At 42.4% G+C, this 16,900-nt stretch overlaps 1 protein-coding gene across 7 annotated transcripts in view; it reads left to right on the forward strand.

Annotated features, from left to right (window-relative positions):
- The window catches only part of SLC15A2 (solute carrier family 15 member 2), a 61,866-nt gene that overhangs the window by 10,258 nt on the left and 34,708 nt on the right, over positions 1-16,900 (forward strand). For 5 of the 7 annotated variants that reach the window (XM_066553105.1, XM_066553111.1, XM_066553108.1 and 2 more), the window contains exons 1-6: positions 2,856-3,174; positions 6,455-6,542; positions 7,159-7,300; positions 9,123-9,215; positions 10,311-10,410; positions 15,454-15,544. In XM_066553105.1, the coding sequence (XP_066409202.1) occupies positions 3,043-3,174; positions 6,455-6,542; positions 7,159-7,300; positions 9,123-9,215; positions 10,311-10,410; positions 15,454-15,544 (646 nt within the window). In that variant the 5' untranslated portion in view covers positions 2,856-3,042. Of the gene's footprint in view, positions 1-2,855; positions 3,175-6,454; positions 6,543-7,158; positions 7,301-9,122; positions 9,216-10,310; positions 10,411-15,453; positions 15,545-16,900 lie in introns of those variants that run through there. The other 2 variants (XM_066553110.1, XM_066553107.1) reach the window with 2 other exon arrangements.

The raw sequence follows: 16,900 nt of genomic DNA on the forward strand, positions 1-16,900 counted from the left end.
ATACTCTTAGAGGGATTTCCCAGTTGTCCACTATTATGAGCATTTCATATGAACCCTATTTCCTTGTGAGAGATCAGAGGCACTGGAGTTAGGATATATCACATACAGAGCTGCTCTAGGTGTTACTCCGCTTAACAAAGAATAAACCAGTCTGGTTTGAGAGCATTTTTTTCCAATCTGAAATGGCTGTTTTGTAATCCTTATTCTCCTTTTGGTGCTTAGAAGGGATTATCTGATCAAGTATCTCTCTTGTTATGGAGGAACACTCCTGGAGGAACAATCTGCTTTTTAAAGGCAGTAGTGATGCTTGTTTTGCTTTTGCCCTTCACAAGGGAAGTGGCTCAATGTGGTATTCAGCACTTGAAGGTGAATTTCATCAGGCTTTGATGATCTGAACACATTTGAGATATCCAAATATTATTTAAGCAGTTTTCGTCTCATTTCACACATACTCCTACTGGTTCATTTCAAAGGTGTTGCATGCCTTGTTGCAATTTATTTTTTTAGTAAAAATAATAAAAAGGACACAAGTTTCCTGGCTTCTCTGGATGATTGTTTTCTGGTTTAAAAAACAGCTTTTCATTTTCCTTCCTCTTTCTCCAATATTGACAGCATTTCTAACACCTTTTCTTATTGCCTTTTATGTCCCCTTGCTAGCTGTGGTTCATTTTGTGCCTTAGCTTTGCAGGCACACTTCTACCACTCTGTTTGATCTGTTTGTCTATACCTGTCTTCAGAAATGCCACCTTATTTCCATTTGTGGTACAATTCCTTCCTGATTTTCAGTCTAGTCGCACAGGTCTCCTTCTATCAAATCTCATTCTGTATTTGTATCTGAGGTGCTTGCAATTTTATTCTCCTAAACTTGTTTTTGCTGTTTGCTACAAGTTACCATTTATTGCCAGACATTTAAATTCCTTTTCTTCCTTTCTGTCTGAGAAGACCTTCTGGCAGCTAGTGGCCTAAACAGCTCTGCAGTGTATTAGACAAGTAGTATGTTAATCCTACTGACTGATAGGGTTTTTCATGCTAGCATTAAAAAAAATAATCATTTAGCTTATGTGACGCACAGGGCTGTATATACACAGAGGAAATATAGCTGCAGGAGGCTGAAAATATTAAGGCATCACACTGCAGCAGCATGGGATCCTGTGCAAGGGATGGTGAAACCCTTCCTGTCTTCCTTTTTTATTATTCCTTTAGTAACTCTGATGCTCTGTTTGCTCTGCTTGCCTGTGTATGGCAGAATACAGCAGGTTTCTACTGGGAGCTGTAGAGAAATACCTGGGGCATGAGATGCCAACAGAGGGCTCAGAAATATTTCTGCTGCCTCTAGCACGGGGTCTGACTTGCAGGACTCAAGTAGATGCCAGCCTGGTGTGTAGGGACAGAACCCATGTGAACAAGATCTGTTCTGTCCCCAACACTGGGTATTGAGCTTTTGAGCACTCATGCCCATGAAAAGGGCTTGATAAACCTGAGCTCCCTGGAGGCTGCACCCAGGTGAAAAGCAAGGCTGTGCATGTGTGCCTGTCACTGGGAGGGCTGAAGACAAGGAGCTGGTTTGTGGCAGTACCAGAGGAGGTACCCATCTCTTATTTTGCCACTGCTGTAGAAGAAAAAAGGTACAAGGAAGGATAGAACTTTCTGGCACCATTTGAAGTTTGGCCTCCAAGTCAGCTGCCCAGCTGACCCCATGTTTAGCTGCCCAGTTAGCAGGAGTGAGATGGGGTCTTTGGGGATTTTCAGAGGAAGCAATGCCAGAGGACATGATGGATAGTAATTATATATACTTTTTCTGTGCAGTCCATCACATCTGATTCTCTTGTGTAAGTGTTCTCCATGTCTTGTTAACAATAACTGAAACCAGATTAAGGATCTGTGGTGTGGCCAAAGGCCTCTTTCCTGGTTCATCAGCTGCAAACTTGGTTCTTGTGATAACCAAACACTATCAGCAACTGAGTACTTTCACTAAGGACTAGTTTATGGAGATTCTTGAACCATCTGTGGATTCTGGGTGTGGTCTGTGCATTCCTGATAAGAGAAGGGAGAAATATTTGGGAAAATTCTTTGAACATTTGCCTTTTAAAGAAGCCAAGTGTAAGAGGAAGAAGAAACCTCTGCACTGTGTTGAGGATACAGCAGAGCCACAAGCACTGAGGATAGTTTATGGGAAGTTTGTGAGTTTTGCTCTGCAATTGCAACTGGCACTGGAATAGTGCAGATGAAGAGCTCCACTATTGCCATGGGAAGGGCATGGAAGGAGGGACAACTGTGTACCTGCAGGGAGCTGAGCCCACGTGGCTGCAGGGGGAATTCAGGGACTCCCAGCAGAGATGGGCTGCATTTGTCACATATGGAGCCCCAAAGTGGTCTTCTGGATAATAGAAAGTGAGAGAGAGGGGTTGGGGCTGCTTCTGTGTGCAGGCTGTGCCCGCTTGATTGAACTGTCCCATGGGAAAAGGCAAGGTCATTCTAGGGAATTGCTGTGGGGATGAACCCTGGGTCACTTCACTTCTGCAGTAGCAAAGAAATGATTTAACACAGTGCAGGCATCTGTGACATCCAGTGTCCAAGGGTTTGGTGTGATGAACATTTTAGTAGTTATGTCTTGGAATGCGTGGCTTTCCAGTGAAATGAGATCCCTGCAGAGTAAACCTGTCATTACCACACTGGGAGGGAGATGCACGCTCTGCTCCTAAATCCACAGGCAGTAGGTATATCTGGGACCTGGGATTTTTATTCAGCTCACATCTGTGCAGCATCCAGCACCATGCTGGGCTGGTGCATGTAAAATAGCTGGGGGCATGCCAAACAACAGGGAGGTCTGTGCCACAAAGTGCTGACAGCCCCAACCTGTGACTGATTTAGGCTGTGTTCCCTCAATCCTCTTGAACTCTGAAGCTGTCTTTCCTGGTAGCATCTCCCTCCCCTTTCTGCCCTGGCTGCACAAATGTGCTCAATTAGGGTTAACTCAAACTGAATCAAACTTCGTGCCTGAGGTTGGAAATCTTCCCAGTCAACTCACCACAGCCACATAGCATGGTGGGAGACAAGGCGAGAGGGGAGATGAACGCTTTTCAGAGAAACGAATCCAAGGAAACTTTGTTCACTTTTATTTCTGCAGGAGATGATCCCCCCAAAGGAGATTTCCCTCTTCAGAAAAAATCTCCGGTAAGTGTTACTGCTGGTTTCCTTTGCTTTGCTTTCTGCTCAGCTTGTTTTAAACATTGCAAGATCTCTCTGTTCTCTCCTCTGTTGTGCTCTGGCTACAGACAAACACCCTTTCTTGCAGAGGGTTGAAATAAGCCTTAACAACTCAAGGCAAAAATCCCTCCACTAACCTGATTAAGTTAAGAAAGTGCAGCTTAAAGGGAAAGCACAAATGTCTGAATGTTTGGGGAAAAGGATAAGGGTTTTTATTGCCTTTTCCCTGAACACTACTTTCCTTGTGGGAAACAACTTAGATCTCTGAAGTGGATGGAGCTGTTGTGCAAAGGAGGGAGGGAGCTGAACTCTGTTTAGTTTGATGAAACCCACCAGGGAAGGGTAACCAGATGATGAAAAGCAGAAGGAAGGACAGGGATTGAGGACAGGCCACTGGTGAGTGTTATAGAGCCCAACTGTAATGCCAGAGCCATGAGTTTACATCTTTGCCTCTGATTTAAAGCCTGAGTCAAGTGCATGTGTTGCTGCCTTGCAGCTTTGATGTTTGTGCAGGTTTTCAAGCTGATTCTTGTTGAGTGCTTGACCCCTAAAAACTGTTTGCTGCATAGGATTCAGGAAGAATTTGGCTTATGTTGTAGCTGCTTTGACTTGCAGGATAACATGTAATACTTGGTCTTAAAACTCACAGTCATGTCATTAGCAAACCAACTATTTAACTCAATTTTAATTACTGTGCAGACATTAACTATTGGATATCCAGAGCTCCTGGGAAATATTAATCTTTATCCTGTTTGCCATTAGTCAGCAAGAAGGAGAGCTGAAAATAAACGTCTTCTGTAGTGGGTACTTTAAATGAACTTTCTTTTTTCCAAAGACACAGTCTATCAACTTTCACAGTATCTTTAAGAGATCCATAATCCCACAGATCCCAGGCTTGCTGTGGAAGCTAAGCACTGCAGACTATCTGTGTGTTCATGAATCCAGGCTTAACCTCTTTGCTTTTGCTGGGGCTGTTTGCTGAGCATGGTCCTCCTCCGTGAAAGCGAGCAAACTGCATCTGGCTCCCCACATGGATGAAAGCTTCCCACTTTTGGATGTCCAGGCAGGCCACAGGCAGGTCAGTGATACAGTGGAGACAATACATGAGGGTTTCTGCACGTGCTGATGGCATCTCATGACACACAAGCCAGATGGAAGTACCCCTGCTTGTAAGTCGTTGCTCTGTGTTTGTAAGCACTTACTCAGGGTGGTGGCTCAGGCACTTGGCAAGGTTTAGCTGGGAAGTCACTGCCCCCTGCTCTCCTTTCCCTCCTTACCCCTGCTCGTCTGTAGGAGGTGCCCATTCCAGAGCAGGAGTGGCTGAAATGAGTCACTGCACCTTAAACCGGTGCAAATGAATCCACTGGAACTTGTGCACTGGGTGTGGAGGGGTGAGTTCAGGCAGCAGTGCTCCTGACACCTGTCCACCTGGTTTGGACAGTCACTCTCTGTACTTCCACCAAATGTTATTAAATGCCATGAGCATGTATAGTAAGGTCTGGGAAGGAGAGGAAGAAAAATATCCCTGTTGTACAATTTTACTTCCAATTTCATAAAATGCCTCCCAGCACAAACATGAAACATAATCTGCCTCTTATGGATTTTCTTCTATTATGAAAAGCTTGTTGGAGAAAAATATTCTGTGTGTTCATATGGCTGTGTATTTGTGCATTTACAGCTTATATATGCCACCATTTTTAGGCTAGTCTAAAAGCAACAGGCCCCGGTGCAGTTTCCAAGGGAGCCCACTCTTTCTTACAAGCCATATTGCTGAGCACAATTGTTTCAGAGTAAATCATAAATTAAATGGATAATTATGTATTTACTTTAGTAAAGTAAGAAGGGTTTCTTACAAAAAGGCAGCCCATATTTGGTGAGAAAAATATATAAGTATATATTAGATGTAAAAAATGGATAAAAATATTTGTCTTTAGAGGATTAAGTAATGGAAAGTAGGGGGGAGGTGGGAGCTGTGGAGTTTTGATTTTCTGTCTGTTTTGTTGCTCTTTTGTAATGTTGAGGAAGACAGTGTCATTAAGCTATACTCTTCTAAACTTGATGCCATTGCTTTGGGAATCTAAATAAGCTTAGGTCTCTTGGTAGTAAAATAAACCTGAATAAACACATCTATTTTGGTACTTTATTTGCATTTGGGACTCTGGGAAGAAATACAGGAATTCATTATGTCTGACATGAGGCACAGAAATGCATGTGAAGAGTTCATCTCACTTCACTGGCCCATACCATGGCTGTTTAAGTCCATAAGTATAGTTGCATCTGTTAATATCACACTCCCCCCAGATTCCTCACCAAATCCGTGGCCAGCCCCTCTCCTGCTAATTGGCAGAGGCTGGGCAGTGCTGTGCAAACCTGCTTTCCTGTTGTGAGGCAGTGGAGCCACTAAGCAGCTGGAATCTGAAAGCTGCTTAGCTCAGACCACGGTGGGGTAGCAAGAGGGACAGAGGCCCAACAGGGTCATGGCAAGACTCATCTGTTTAATGCTTTGTATTTCACTTGGGAAGTGCTGATGTTAGCTGCAGCAAAGTCAGGCTCAGAGAAAGAGTGGCCACACTTAGACAGGTTTGACAGTCTCATCACTGGCTTTTTTTTAAAGTTCTGATTAATAAATTGAATTATCCATAGCTGTGCCAACAATCTTGAAATATGAAATGGATGCCATACCTGAGGGAGTGTCAGACAGAGAGCTGATGCTCTGCTTCAGGGAGTGGTGGCACAGCTCAGCACAAGTGAGGAGCAGAGATTGAGAGAGGTAGCAGCTTTACACACAGAAGCAGACAGCAGATCCCTGGGGTCTCCCAGTTTCTGAGGTAAGGTCTGATACTGGAAGAGGGAGCAGTTTTGGGGCAGGGTGGTAGCTTTATGTGGAGTGCAGAAGAAAAGGCATCCAAAGGTGTTTTTTTGGAATCAGTGACATTTTAGCATTGCAGTTGAGAGTTGGTAGCACCCTTCCAGTGGAGTTCCTGGAGCTCCAAGCATGGTGGGCTGCTGAATCCCCATGACAGTCCTTACTGGGCTCATGTCAGCCCGGCTGATTCACTGGGGAGCCTTAATCAAACCAAGAGTACTGTGAGGTCCACTCTCTCCTTTGAGTCCAGCTCACAGGCCAGTCAAGCAGCTGTGGGCAATTGGTTTTGGACTGGACTTCTCTCCACCACGCAGACACTGTGGGAATCTGGTGCTGGGATGAAGGCTTTGACAGTTGATATGTTCTTGTTTGCTCCCATAGAAACTCTGTGGCTCCAACTACCCCCTGAGCATTGCTTTCATTGTGGTGAACGAGTTCTGTGAGCGCTTCTCCTACTATGGCATGAGAGGTATGTGGCTGTGACTTTCCTGTCCTGAGGTCTTTACACAAACTGCACTGGTGTTTCTGAGCTGTGCTGGGTGTAGTATCAGCTGTCTTTCAAAGTTAATTGATATTTTGGAATGCACATATGAACAGTGTATCCTAACATTGTTGCTGTATCTAAGATGAGAGGAAGTTGGGACTAGAGGCCTCCAAATGTACCTTCCTATCTAAATTATTGTACAATTCTTTATGTCAAAACTGGTTTTCTACTGTGTGATGTCTTTCATAGTTGATGTGCAATCAGTGTGTTTGGGAATTGAATCTTACAGGCACCTAATCTGTAAATAGAAAAAGTGCATAAACAGAACTACAGGTTAGGGTAAGATAAGCTAGAAAATACGTTTTTCAGCTAAACATAACTGTTTATGAGCAAAGGATGTCAGATACTCATATATCTCATTTTAGCTTCTCCTGTGTCAGAGATTATGAGGAGCAGGTCTGGAAGCACAAATCTTTCTACAGCACTGCTCAGTTGCTAGACAAATCAGTAGTTGTCTTGCCACCATGATCCTGCTTACCTTATCTACCTTGCAGATATACACATTAATTATCTGATATGATTTTTTTTTGTTTCCTTTTAGCTGTCCTGACACTCTATTTCTTAAGCTTCTTCCACTGGGATGAGAATCTCTCCACTGCTGTGTACCATGCCTTCTCTGCGTTGTGTTATTTCACACCTGTCATCGGAGCCATCATGGCAGACTCATGGCTGGGCAAATACAAGTAAGTGAAGACCTCTCTCTAATTTAGTCAGCATGCAAGGACAGTGCTGTGTGTGCTCCCAGTTTTGAGCTAGCTCAGAGTGCAGCAAAGACACACTTGTGAAGGTCAGCTCCTCTCTTCTAACAGAGCTGATCTGTTTGCTCATGCTGTTCTGTGCTTGTCTAAACACAAAGGCCAATAGGCAACAAAGTTGGGACAAATTATATGTTGCAATAACCCTTTTCCTCCACTGTCCTTCCGTACCTGACTTCAGGAAGGGTGTAGGGCAATTAATCTTCAGTTTGCCAAGGTCTGCTTCTGAGAAGGATTCAAAGATACTGAGGAAGCAATGTCATCATGTAGATCTCAGATTCAGATGAAATATCATTAACTGTGATGTACTTACTTACACTTCTCACAGCATGGGTAATGTATCAGCACACCCAATTTTGTGCCTAAGAAACGTGTTCTCTCAAATCATCTCCATCAGCACATAACCTGGTAGATTCTTCCTGAGTAAGAGTCCTTAGGCAGTCTTCCCTTCTGATGATAAGCTGTGGAGAATGTGTGGGCACAATCTTCCCCAGAATGGTGATGAGCAGCTGGATATAGGACTTTCTTTGCTTGCCACTGTTTTTTCATTGTCTGAGAAGTCTTGGCTGTCAGGGTGATGAAGTGCAGCTGAACTTTTTTTTCTAAGACTAAGCTATCTGGCAGAAGTGTCTCTATAGGAAATAAGCAGCTGCCATATGCCTATCCAGAAGAAAGTTCTTAAGGAGCTGTCAGTGTCCTTTTTTTCTCTGTGCTCAGTTTTAGTAATTTTCTTGTCCATTTGAATGAAAAAAAAACCAAACAAAAACCAGTGGGACTTTATTAAATTTATTATTTAAGGTCACATAGCAATGTTCATTAGTTTTGAGGATGTTTATCTTGCAGCATGATGTTGTGAGAAGGTAAATCCTTATACAGATGCTCATGTTAGTCAAGAGACTTACCTTGGAGTAAATAATTTCATGGGCAGTGGCTTTTACTGTAGTAGCTGAACCTTGGCCAGTATAACAGATAAGAGGGGCTTTTAGGAATGATCTGATGTGGTGCTAAATTAGCTGTTGCAACCAGGGTTTGAATGCATCAGGGACCTCTTCCATGCTCAGAGCTCATAGGACTTGTAGTGTTTCTGTCCTTACAAGTCCTTTGATTCACCTCTGTATGTGTCTTCAGCACAAGAATACATAGATTTCTCTTAATCTAGAGGGTGGTGAAGGAATAGAATACACTCAAGAGTCTGATCATCCTGCTCATATTTCTTCTCCCTCACCAACGCATGGGAGGCAGATAAATGAGCTCAGTCTTTCAGGGATACTTGGGACCCAAAACCGACTTACAATGAGGAAACCACACTCCTAATTCAGGTTTGTTGGTTAGGTGAGTGGAATGTGGGCGACAGTCGCTAGATATCCCTTCCAGTCAAGAGATTCACTTACGCACATCCTACAAAATGCCAGTTATTAGTAATCTGGAAACTGAGTTGGGCCTGAACAGTGCTCTTCTCTTTGCAGTCTTCCATGCATGACAAGACTGGAACACTTTTCATTCATTCTGTTCAGTAATGTCTACAAATAAAGCATGGGCTATCCCTCCTTAATCTGATCCCATTTGCATATCTATTCCTTCACTGTTGACACAAAGGAATTACAGCTGCCCACTGTACCACTGGTAGAACAAACCAATTCCTTGTGTGCCAGCCAAGTAGAGCTGCCATACCAGGGCCCATGGGCACATTCTGTTTTCAGCTTGTACATCACCCAGCACCTCCAGTCACTGCTGTTTGCTTTCCTCGCAGGACGATCATCTACCTCTCCATTGTGTATGTTGTTGGCCATCTGATAAAGTCAGTCGGTGCCATTCCATCCCTGGGCAACCAGGCAGTTCATGTGTAAGTAGCCCTTGAAGCCACAGTGCTCTAGTAGGTTGTGATGGTAGTTTACCCAAGTCTGTAATTTGTTTTATCTCCATCAGACCAGCATTTTGGGGGCTGTGCATGGATTACTTTCATCAGGGAAGGGTTAGGAATGTCTGAGTAAGAACAGAAGGGTGGATCTAGTGTGTGAACATTCCAGATGGAGTTGGAAGTCACCACACAGACTCTAACCCCTTTGGCACAGGCATTGGGATCACTCCTCTCTGCTATACCATGCTACTGGTTTGGCCTCCTGTATCCAACTGCCTGCACCAGGCTCCTTCCTGGAGCCTGCTCATTTCATCAGCATAGCTGCCCAGCTCAGCAAGGTTCCCCCATGTGCATGGGAACACAAAACAGAAATACATTTTCTGATGACAGGGTCTGAGACAGGTCTGTCTCTTCCACAGGATACAACCCTCCAGATTCTGAGCTGATAGGTTTGTCAGAGTAGTGTCTCTGAAACCACCAAGCTGGTTTTGTCTGTGTAGTCATGGCTCAAAAAATATGCACATGCAGGCAGGAGCACATGTTGTTTACAGAACGGTTTTCTTTTGTTCCAGACCTGGTCAGTCCTGATACTCTGGTTCCCTAGAGACATAATCTGTCAGGCCAACAATGGTATTTCGAAAACCACTGGGAAGTAGAAAGCATACAAGAATGAGCCTTATTCAGTTTGTCTGCTCTTACCCAGGCTACAAGGTTGCAAAAAGTACTCCCCTTTTTCTTTTTTTTCTTTTTCTCAATTGATCTCTGACGCCTTTTGTTGTCATATAAGTAAAAATAATTCCACAGATCTTTGATCTCCTATATGTCCATTCGACCTCAGAACAACAAAAAAACTGACAAAACCAGTTTGGTTAATTGACTGGTATGGAATGCAGAAATTAGGATAATTAATTTGTTTTTCAAATTATTAGGATACTTAATTTGTTTGTTTATTTAGCTCATCATCATTACCCATGTGCAAAAGACAACACTATCAGAGGAATCATGGTTGGGTGGCACTAAAATGCTCTCATAAGCTCTGGAAAGGTTTTGCAATGGTGATATTTTTGTTCTTGCATGAAGGGTCCTGTCTATGGTTGGTCTGTTTTTGATCGCCCTTGGAACGGGAGGTATCAAGCCCTGTGTCTCTGCATTTGGTGGGGACCAGTTTGAAGAGGAACACGTAAGACTTCTTTTCTTTCCTAAAATCTGCAGTGTCTGCTTACTTTGTGAGGATATTTATGTGATCAAAATCCTGTTGTGCTAGAATAAGGCCAGTTTGCTGGAAAAGACATACTAAGGCATAAGGTAGGACTTGAGAGAATCTAGATGCTTCAGGAAGGCAAAATTACAGCAGAACAGGATTGATACTGAAAAGGATAGGTCATAATTGCATCAAATCATCTAAACATTAATTGGACATCAGAGTAGTTGAAAAATCCTGTCTTGCATATCACAGAACTGTATATATCACAGCTTAACGAGGGTGATTATAATGCACTGCAGTAGAATATGGCAAATGAAAGAAAAGACTATCACCAGCCTATGCTTCTGTGGGACTTTTTCCTCAAATCAGTCATAGTCTGTGTCTCAGATGTTGTTCAGAAAGAACTATAGGAAATTCTAGTCTTTTGCAAGTAATGCCAGAATGTTTTCTGGATATTTCAGAATGGAAAGTTCTGAAGAGTTGAGAAAATGGTTTTGTTTAGCTGTGTTTGTGCTGTGTATCCTGAGAATTGTAGTCCAGGTGCTTTGTGTCCTCATTCTCTGTCCTGAATGCTTAGCTCCTCATCTGCACTAATCTCAAACTCCCATTATTCAGAACAGGGGCTAAACCAGGGATAAGGTAGTGCTTAAGGAAGCAAAGCAGGTCAGGAAGTGCTAATCCTCAGGCAAAATGCTAAATTTTTCAATTGATTTGAAGTTAAATAGATTTATGTTGACCTAACACACAAATAAAAATTTCTGTTTTCTCAATGACAAGTATTCAAATCACCAAGTTGTGTGCAGGGCATAAGTCTTCAAATATGTAGAATGCCACTGCTACAAAAAAGAAAATAAGTGTGGGGGTCTGTGGTGAGTAGGCTTAAACTGAAGGAGGATTATTTAGGACTGACAGTGTGAAAATTTTTTCCAGAAGTAGATCTAGAGAAACACTGGAAAATACTAGGGCCTTTGTGAGATGGAAATTACCATCAATGGAGGCATTAAAGAAGGACATTAGACTAACAGTGTGTCAGGAAAAGCACTGGTAAATTTAGATAAGAGTTGGCCCCTTGGACAAGGAGCCCAGTAGGGCAGTTTTCTCCTTGTCTTTTGCAATACCCCAATATGAAGTCAACATGTAATGAAATAATATAGACTAAATTTAAAATTTTGGGAAGAGTTGTGCTTTCTGCACGTGAACTGAGTGATGCTGAAGTGATGAAGCTTATGATTACTAAGAAGTAACAAAACATGGGATGTTCTGTGGTCACTTGTCCAAAGCAGATCCTCCTGCAGGCATGTCTACATGATGTCATGTGCTTCAGGGGATGTGGCAGAAAGGGGATCAGCAATGCTCTGCTGGTCACCAGCCTCCCCAGCTGGCACACTCTGAGCAAAAGCAGGCTGGCAGCACAGCACACATGCTCTGGGATAGCTGCATGCATCCCAGTGCATGGACATCCTGGCTTGCTGCACCAATAGCTGTCCCAAAAGAATTCTATGAGGTCCAACAGCAGCATTTACACAAGTGCTACTTCTATGAATATTAATGATTAATAGTGTTTATCCAGCATCTTTCAATTACCACCTAATTACAGTATGATAATAGGTAACACTTATCTTCAGAGTGTTTTATAGACTTCAGCTAATGAATCTCAGCACCCCTCTCAGGCACATACATATTATTATTCCAACTTTACAACTACAGCTGCATCACAGAGCAAAAACCTGAACTGCCTGTGGTTGTGCAGGCCTCTACCCATTCTCCAGCATTCAGACTACATCTCTCCAACAAATTTATCAAACATTCACCTGTGTGCTACCTTCAAGAAAAACTAATTTAGAGAAAGAAGACTGTAAAAAGCATTCTGATAAGAACAATGTGTTCTGCTCTATTCGTTCTTTTTCAAACGTTCTTTTCAAAATAGAAAGTTTTCTATTTTGCCATTTTGAAATGACTTGGCCTTTCAGAAGAAACAAATGTTTTATGCTATGTGATAGGAAGTTTAAGTCATCAGAATTGGAATGAGAAGTTTTGATTTTGTAAGGAGTGAAAGGTTTGAGGCCAACAGAATGTTTCTTTCCTCTGGAGTGGTGTTTGAGGGATCTTATGTTTTATTTTATTCCACTCCAGGTAGGCTGAAATAAGTTTTAAAAATTCACTATGAAATGAAGCATTTGATTCCCCCTTAATTTTCAGGATGCCAATAAACTTCATCTGAGTCCTTAAGTGCACGGGCTTATTTGTTTTGTCTGAAAACTTGGAATGAGGTATTTCTGTGTATAAATAACTAAATTACCCCTGCTATTCCTAGAGACAAGTTTATGCTTTGAGGTAAATGCACAACATCAATCTGATTCTCTCTAAAGTACTTCAGGAGCATAATAGTCTTGGATCTGCCGCTTTGAGAATGGTACAACTACAGACAGTGATGGGGACTAATTTGGTGGGAGGTCAGATAGGGAAAACAGATTTATCTGCAGGAGATTTCCAAATGCCTTTGTCTATGGGATTAGAAGTCCAAGTTAAGAATGCCTGAACAAAATTATATTTACAATATGTTATATGAATGTGAAGCTGCTGCACACATTAATTAGGGACCAAAGCTGCTTTCAAACAATGCAGTATGGTGTTTAAGGTGCTAAATAGCTTTTCTTTGTTTCTTTATTTTCTGGTTGCCAAGGAGATCAGGATTATCATGTACAGTACCTTTTCTCAAATTAGCTAATCCAAATCATGTTGTTAATGTGTGTCTGCTCTAAAGATTAAGACAATAGGGACAAAATTCTTTATTCCAATCATTATAATTTGCAAGCTGCAGGGTCATTATCTTTGTAGTTATTTCAGCTTTTCTGACTGAAAATCAGTTATTTCAGTCAGTAGGTAGTTATTTCAGCTTTTCTGTTTTTCTTTCCATCACTAAAATCTGAAAATGTGTGAAATAAGATGCTCCAAATTCTTTATGCATCACTATCCTCCTCTCTTACTACCACATTCTTTTTAGTAATTGTTGCTCTAGACTTTGTCATGTCAAGAGTGGCATGCTTGAGTTTATCACAGCTCCCAGAAATTTTGATTTGCTCAGATATCAGGGGTTAGAGACATGCCATGACAATTTGGCTAGAAGAGGGCAGGACTGTGAGGGTTTTACTGCACCACCCTCGACAAGTCATGCAAGGGCTATCCAGGAATGGGGAAGATTGCTGAGGCTGCTCATTTCTCTAGTTTTCTCTATGATGACAAATAACTGGTCACAAAGGTAGAATGAAAAAGAAAATATAATTTTACTAGTTTAGCAGTAGAAAGTTCTGGATTATCAAAACCACCAGCAAGGAAAGGAATATAACAGATAGTAAGACCCACTGCTGTTTTCTATTAACCATGAGAACATGCCATTGAGATGATTTTTATAAGGCTTTCAAATCCTTTTGTCTAGGATAAATAATTTAAGAGGAATGTATGGGTCAGCCTTGAAAACTCTAGGAAATATAATTGTGTAAAAGCCAAAAGCTCAGTTGATGGGGTCTTCCTAACTGTGCTGGGTCATGGCAGAAAGCCCTTAATCCAAGCAAGGAGACCCCCAGACTCCTTGGTGGGTGGCAGTGGGAGGTGATGGGGCTCTCACCCTGACCTTCTCAGCACCCACTTTACAAGGGGGCAGAAAGAGAAGCCCTCTCACAGTCTCCCACCTCCCTTTCTTCCCTGCAGTAATCCCCTGTGATAAGAGGCTTCTTGCCATACCAAGTAGCAATATTTCCTGTTGGCTGCACCATCAGTTACATGAAGTTTTGTTACATTTTTGGAGCTCAGGATTCATTACTTTACAGCTGTCCTCTTTTAGCTGCCTGCAATTCTTCACACTTTCTCCAGTTTTCTAGCCTTGTGAGTATTGTTGTCTCAGGGAGCAGACAGAAGCAGGACACATTAGAAGGAAAGGAGACAGAACAACAGTCCCTGAGGAGTTTCCTAGCCCTCAGCTAAGTTAAAGCTTTGCATTCAAATGATGCTCAGGTCACAGAGATGAGGCTCAAGGTGCCCTGGGAGCTCTCTGTCGGGCACCATGCAATGTCTGATGCAATTTTCCCTTCTACCTTTATCAGCTCAGGTGTCCCAGAGCTGCTGATACGCATGAGCACGGGGTGGGTCAGGTAGCCTGCCTTTGTTTACCCTCTCTGCTGGCCCACCCAGGCTCAGGGAGGAGGTTAACACTGTATACAGCACAAGTGTGACTGTGCATGAATGTCCCTCCCACAAGCAAGGAGAGACTGCACACACACATTACTCCTGCACAAAGGACCAAACTCTGCATCAAATTCTTGATTCCTTCCAAATTATGAATTATGCAGGAAGAAAGAAGATCAGCATGAATTCTTTGACTCTATAAACTATAATATATTACAGCTTAGGCTAAATTCAAAACTCTTTCTCTTAGAGTTCATCCCTCCATCAGGCTCTTGAATTTGCTCCCCTAGATTTAATTTACCCTATATAGTTTGAGGTTGATTGGCCTCACCTTGATGGTCTCCTCTTTGATGGATACTTCTCAATTGCTGGCACTCTTTCATCTATGCTGTAATTACCAGTTCCTTAAAATATACAGGTTTCTTTTTCTATTTGTACGCAGGAGAGGAGGGGGAAAAAAAAGAGCTCAGACATGGAAAGAAATTATGAGCTTGTCAAACCATGCCAAATTGGATTGAATTAGGTGACAAAGGATCTGAATCATGCTACTTGTTCTGAATAAGTAAATGCTTTCCCCTCCTTCCAGTTTCAATACACTCTCAAAGCAGCAGCTTTTCCTCTGAAATGCCAAAAAGCCCCAAAGCACTTCTCGAGTAACGTGAGCTGATTTGTGTGAGCATTTACCATCACCTGAACACGAGCTTGTTTGCTTAACATTTTATGCACTTTGTGTCAATATTTACCCAGCCTTCCTAACGAGAGAATTGATAGTTTTCAATTTGCAAGCCCAATGCTGTGTATTAGCCATGACATTGACATTGTCTTCTCTTGTTTTAGACCTCAGAGAGAAGCAAGTTTTTTTCCATCTTCTATTTATCCATTAATGCTGGAAGTTTGATCTCCACGTTTGTAACTCCTGTATTAAGAGGTCAGTGTGGATTTAGAATAAAACAATAAATTAGCTGCCCTCTAACTGTGCATAGTTAGACTCTTATGACAACAGAATGGCAGAAATTATATAATCTGTGGAGTGGTCAGTGTATTGCATTTACACCTTGTTAATCCTGCTGGAGCAGCATAACAGATTTATGATACAGGCAGACAACTCACAGAAATTATATTCCTGGTTGTATTTCAAAGCCAGCCTGAACTGCAGAATTAAAACATGAAAAGTGGAAGGACCTATATGGTCATCTATTCCCCACTGCCAATGAAGAACTTGGCTTCAGGTAAACTATGGATGGGAAATGAGCTCTGCTGTCCTGTGCAGTATTAGGGCTGAAAAACTTAGCAGGGCTGGTTTTAAACTCCTACCTTCTCCCTCCCACGGGGTGCTGCTGACTTCTGGAGGGCTCTGTCCTGGCACTCAGGCTTGTCTGCGTGGATCTGCTTGCAAGATTGCTTCCCTGAGCAACTAGCCTTGAAGACAAAGCACAGGCCTGTGCCCCATTTAAGTCCTACTTTATATTCCAGCCTGCTTGCAAAACCCTTTTTAGTCCCTAAGCCTTGCTGCACTTACTTCATTGTATTGCAGTGCTTCGAAGCCAGAGGGATTGGCACACTCTAAACACAGGCACAGGGGCAGAGCAGCAGGCCATAGGTGATGGGTACAGGGACAAGGTAGTCTTCACATTTGGTTGCCATTTTTCCATTCCATTCCATGGCTTCCAGAAGGCTCTGTTTGTTTAGAGTGTCATTTTAACAGGCTCTTGTCTTGTGTTTACACCATGCACAGGGACAAAGACAAATGCTGTATTTCTTACTTGTTTATTCTCTGGTGTCTCTGGGTCAGCATTCAGTTGGGAAGGGTTTTTGCTTAAAGTAGTCAATGGGCAGATGAAAATCCAGTTCCTTGAAGTATCAAAACATGAGCCAGTATAAACTAGTTGTAGCATGGAACTGGAGAGGATGGGGAAAGAGTAATGTTCTTGCTAAGTGTGAAATCTTTTCTTGGAAGAGCAGGAAATGCAGTTTGTAGACATTTGGTACAAATACAAAATATATACTTCTAGGTAGAGAAGTCCAACTCATTTAACTTGTTAAAAGTTCACTGTGCCCAGAGAGCCCATGCTCTCAGCTTTGTTGGATTTTAGCTAATTTGCTGAAAATAAGTAAATAAATGCTATGCATGCACACAGCTGTGCAGCTGGAATTTTCCAGCTACAACAAACAGGAGCAGCTGAGGGCTTCATGGATTGGTCTCCTTTTAACTCTGTTGCCTTACTTTAGCCCCTTTGTCATTATCCATGTGAGAATGCAGTAATGTCTGGCCCCTGGCATTCAA

This window comes from Molothrus aeneus, chromosome 7, assembly GCF_037042795.1.
Source record: "Molothrus aeneus isolate 106 chromosome 7, BPBGC_Maene_1.0, whole genome shotgun sequence".
Classification (NCBI taxonomy): Eukaryota; Metazoa; Chordata; class Aves; order Passeriformes; family Icteridae; genus Molothrus; species Molothrus aeneus.